We start from the raw sequence: 5,367 nt of genomic DNA on the forward strand, positions 1-5,367 counted from the left end.
TCCCTCTGTGTCTGTCCCTTTGTGTCTGTCCCTTTGTGTCTGTCCTCTGTGTCTCCAGGTGTTTTTCTGGCCTGTTGGACGCCGTTCTTCGTTGTCCACGTCACCAAGGTGTTATGTCACTCCTGTGACATTGGCCCCACTCTCATCTCCGTGGTAACGTGGCTCGGCTATGTCAACAGTGCCGTCAACCCGATCATCTACACAGCCTTCAACGCTGAGTTCAGGACTGTCTTTCACAAGCTGCTCTGCTGTAGGACGTAAAACTAACCTTGTCCCAAAGACGTCCCTCAACAGGAAGTTCAAGCTAAGTCTCAGAACGGTCTTCAGACTGTTCAGGATTTTATCACCTGGTGTGTCTCTGTGACGTTCGTCATGTTGATGATTCGTCCTTCGGTTCAGATCTCAGCTGGACTGAAAGACTCTGTCTCTTATTTTGAAAGGGTTTTTCTTGAGTCAGTCTTTTATTTTGAAGGATTTAATCATGTGATTAGTTACTGAAGCAGTAATCAGATTACTGTCTCGTTACGGTCCAGAGACATAAAACGTGATGAATTTAAATGTTGTAAAATATCTGAATATTTTATGTTGTTTTTAAAGGTTTCACAAAATCATTCATTCAGTCATTCAGTCAATCACAGACTGGATTCATGAATGAATGTAGATTTTAAATGTTTCATAGAATCAGTGTTGATGAATATTTTTGTGACTGAAGCAGATAAAAGATGTTGATGGTGTATTTTTATCGTCCAGTTTAGGTGAATGTGATGAAATGTAGCTGAAACAACAACAACAACAACAATCTTTGTCATCAGAAGGAAAATAATAAACTTTAAACTTTAAAAATTAAAGTAATTAAACTTGTTGAATCTGTTTTTCTGTGTAAACATCAGATTAAAGTTAAACTTTTTTTTATTTCATGATGAAGTTCAGTTTATTGTTTATTTACTGTTTACTGGAGTTTCTACGGAAGCCCTGAAGGTAAAGAAAAATGTCTCTGAAGGAAATGTTGCCTGAAGTTTATAAGTTTATAAAGTCTCCTGTCTCTGAGATCATCTCCTGCATTGGGGATGTTACAGGAAGCTCCCGCTCGGTCATTTCGATTGGAGTCCTTCACAGGTTATTTTGGAGATCGCTCTGGCATGATCGAAGGTGGCAAGAACTCTGTCTGGTCTCGTCTCTATGACAATCACAGTGCATCAAAGGGAAGTCATCCCACTTTCAGAGCATCACTCAGAGTAGCAGCAGCCTGGATGTTTAACTGACAGCTGGACAAGACGAGGACGCCGTCTCGCAGGTTGTTCTCGTGCAGTGTTCGTACTTTTGCTTTGAGAAGTGACGCAACAAAATTTGTGCAAATCCCACATAATGATGAGCCGGTGAGTAAACTGGTGGTAAAGGAGGCAGTCCTGAGCTGTGCAGTCAGAGGCAGGAGGGGGCGGAGCATGATGGGCAACAAACCTCAGGACTTTAACCATAAGACACATGTTCTGACAATATGTGACCCTGAAGTCCTTTTTTAGGTTCGACCTCACCATGTTTCTGTTCATAAACCTGACGTCCGGAAACTTTAGGTTAGCGATGTCATTTTACGTTAATGATGTCAATTTACGTTAATGATCTAACTTCACGTTAATGATGTAACTACGTTAATGATGTAAGTTTATGTTAATGATCTAACTTTTCAATAATGGTCTAACTTTACATTAATGATCCAACTTTACGTTAATGATCCAACTTTACATTAATGATCCAACTTTACGTTAATGATGTAAGTTTATGTTAATGATGTATCTTTTCAATAATGGTCTAACTTTACATTAATGATTTAACTTTACGTGAATGATCCAACTTTACGTTAATTATCTAACTTTACATGAATGATCCAGCTTTACGTTAATTATCTAACTTTACATGAATGATCCAACTTTACGTTAACTATCTAACTTTACGTTAATGATCCAACTTTACGTTAATGATCCAACTTTACGTTAATGATGTATCTTTTCAATAATGGTCTAACTTTATATTAATGATTTAACTTTACGTTAAAGCAGCTGTGCGGAACTTTTTACCATTCATAAAACTGTCCCTAGTCCGTATCACCTCCCCTTGAAGATCCATATATTTATTTGAACCCAACAGCGACAAAAAGCCTTTCTCTATATGGCTATTTAGCGTAGCCTGGCTCAGGTCGGACACAGCGGAAGTAAGCAAACCAGAATACAGCACCTGGAGGCAGAAGTAAGTCTGCACGCCCGCAGCGGCCCGTAGCCATTAAACCACAGAAGGAGGAGGAGCCGTGTTTACAAGTAAGATTTAAGAAACAGGCTAAATGACATGTAGTAGGGAGTGTCTCTTGTACAGTAGGTGGTGGTATGCACCTGGAAGTTGTTTGCGATCCGCCAATAAATTGAGTGAAGAAGAAGAGCCGTGTTTACAGAGAGTGTTCTTCGAGTAAGCAGTACGCAACGGGCATTGCTGAACACATAACAGTTTTACCAGATGTATCTATTAGGACTTGGTTGTACTTTCGATGTCATGGCGGATAAAGAAGGAGCACCATCTCAAAGAAAAAGAACAGAAGAACAGAAGAAGGCTAAACGGGACAGTGATAGGGCTCGAGCCCAAACGCGTGTAAACCTCGGTTGGGCATTTTACCAAGTGGAGAGAGCTGAGAGATTTGAAAGGTTTTAAAACTGATCCCGAGTTGGCCCTTTTCCTAATCGACAGGTATGTCATTTTTGTTTTTATTTAGAGAATATACCGCAACTTGTTAGACATTGTTTCACTTCAATATATGACAACATAGAAGTTATATGCAAGCTAAATGTAATGTTAGCTGCTTTTGTCTAGTAACGTTACAACAAACGCCACAAAATTATCTGTGACTGTGACCATGAACACAAATATACAGCACGCAGTTGTCCTCAGTTTATAAGAAATTCAGAGCTACACCAGAACATTTATAATCTTCCTCTCGCTCTCCAAAACAAATGCATGCGGTAATTGCTGGTTGCAGTTGAGATTTTACGACACCAGGCTGTGGGTGTCATTCCGCTTTGACCAAAGGGGGGCACTATAATCAACAAAAATGTAAAGTTCCCCACAGCTGCTTTAATGATCTAACTTTACGTGAATGATCCAACCTTACGTTAATGGTGTAACTTTTCAATAATGGTCTAACTGTACATTAATGATTTAACTTTGCGTTAAAGACGTAACTTTACGTTAAAGATATAACTTTATGTTAAAGATGTAACTTTCCATTTAAAGATTTAACTTAAAGTGGGCCTAAATGATGTAACTTTACATTTGAGATGTAAGTTTATTTTAATGATCTAACTTTATGTTAAAAATGTAACTTTACATTCATCATGTTGATGAAGCTTTGTCTGAGGACACGATGTGTCTCCACATGATGTCCTCCTTCTGTTATGTAACTTTAATATTAATATTCTATTTTTACTTTTCAGCTGTGTCATCTGAAAATCTGTTTAAAAAAACAAAAACTATTTTAACAAACAGATGTCAGATGCCTGGTGTCATTTTTATTTTGTCCTCTGTGTTCAGCCTCCGGATGTTTTTTTATTAAAAACACGCTAACAACAGAGACACGAGCATCCTCAACAGCGTCCTCATCTCTGTGTGCTCAAACAGCCATGGAAACCACACTGCTGTTACCACGGTAACAAGGAGCCTGGACATGTTCCATGAGCTCAGAGATTCATCTGGAAACTGAGGAGGTTATTCACTCAATGATTTTAAAATCCCTTAAATCAAATCCCTTACATCGAACCCCTTAAATCAGTGAAGCAGTGGATGGAGTTTGACCTGAAGTCTAAACTGTGAATGTCAGCAGGTCGGTGGTCACACTGTGTGTGTGTTGCATTCTGGGTAATGAGTGTGACATGAGAGGGACAGGTTAAAACCCTCAGGAAACATGAAGGATTTTCCACCTTAAACATCCTCTTAAGGTGGAATCAGCAGGAGTCTCAGACTGCTGACCCTCTTCCTGCGGTCCGACAGGAGGTTGCCCTGGTTACCATGGTAACGCTGTTCCCAAAATGTTGAGGACTGTGAGAACTGTGGGGACTGGGAGGACTGTAAGAACTGTGGAGGACTGTGAGTACTGTGAGGACTGTGGGGACTGTGAGGACTGTGGGGACTGTGAGGACTGTGGGGACTGGGAGGACTCTGTGGGGACTGTGAGGACTGTGGGGACTGGGAGGACTGGGGGAACTGGGAGGACTGGGAGGACTGTGGGGACTGTGAGGACTGTGAGGACTGTGGGGACTGGGAGGACTGTGGGGACTGGGAGGACTGTGAGGCCTGTGGGGACTGTGAGGACTGTGGGGACTGTGGGGACTGTGAGGACTGTGGGGATAGTGAGGACTGTGGGGACTGGGAGGACTGTGAGAACTGTGGGGACTGGGAGGACTGAGAACTGTGGAGGACTGTGAGGACTGTGGGGACTGTGAGGACTGTGGGGACTGTGAGGACTGTGGGGACTGGGAGGACTGTGGAGGACTTTGAGGACTGTGAGAACTGTGTGGGGACTGGGAGGACTGGGAGAACTGGGAGGACTGTGAGGACTGTGGGGACTGGGAGGACTGTGGGGACTGTGAGAACTGTGAGGACTGGGAGGACTGTGAGGACTGTGAAGACTGTGGGGACTGTGAGGACTGTGAAGACTGTGGGGACTGTGGGGACTGTGAGGACTGTGGGGACTGTGGGGAATGTGAGAACTGGGAGAACTGGGAGTACTGTGAGGACTGTGGGGACTGTGAGGACTGTGAGGACTGTGAGGACTGTGGGGACTGTGGAGGACAGTGAGTACTGTGAGGACTGTTGGGACTGGGAGGACTGGGAGAACTGTGAAGACTGTGAGGACTGTGGGGACTGTGGGGACTGTGAGGACTGTGGGGACTGTGAGGACTGTGAGGACTGTGGGGACTGGGAGGACTGGGAGGACTGTCAGGACTGTGGGGACTGGGAGGACTGGGAGAACTGGGAGGACTGTGAGGACTGTGGGGACTGGGAGGACTGTGGGGACTGTGAGAACTCTGAGGACTGGGAGGACTGTGAGGATTGTGAAGACTGTGGGGACTGTGGGGACTGTGAGGACTGTGGGGACTGTGGGGAATGTGAGGACTGGGAGAACTGGGAGGACTGGGAGTACTGTGAGGACTGTGGGGACTGTGAGGACTGTGGGGACTGTGAGGAATGTGGGGACTGTGAGGACTGTGAGGACTGTGGGGACTGTGGGGACTGGGAGGACTGGGAGAACTGGGAGGACTGTGAGGACTGTGAGGACTGTGGGGACTGTGGGGACTGTGAGGACTGTGGGGACTGTGAGGGCTGTGAGGG

At 44.3% G+C, this 5,367-nt stretch overlaps 1 protein-coding gene across 3 annotated transcripts in view; it reads left to right on the plus strand.

Annotated features, from left to right (window-relative positions):
* Positions 1–806, plus strand: part of drd4-rs (dopamine receptor D4 related sequence) — a 22,463-nt gene extending 21,657 nt beyond the window's left edge. For all 3 annotated transcript variants that reach the window (XM_050036572.1, XM_050036573.1, XM_050036574.1), the window contains one exon: positions 59–806. In XM_050036572.1, coding sequence (XP_049892529.1) covers positions 59–261 — 203 coding nt within the window. In that variant the 3' untranslated portion in view covers positions 262–806. The remainder of the gene's footprint in view (positions 1–58) is intronic.
* The last annotated feature ends 4,561 nt before the right edge of the window (positions 807–5,367 follow it).

Source organism: Epinephelus moara, chromosome 23, assembly GCF_006386435.1.
Source record: "Epinephelus moara isolate mb chromosome 23, YSFRI_EMoa_1.0, whole genome shotgun sequence".
Classification (NCBI taxonomy): domain Eukaryota; kingdom Metazoa; phylum Chordata; class Actinopteri; order Perciformes; family Serranidae; genus Epinephelus; species Epinephelus moara.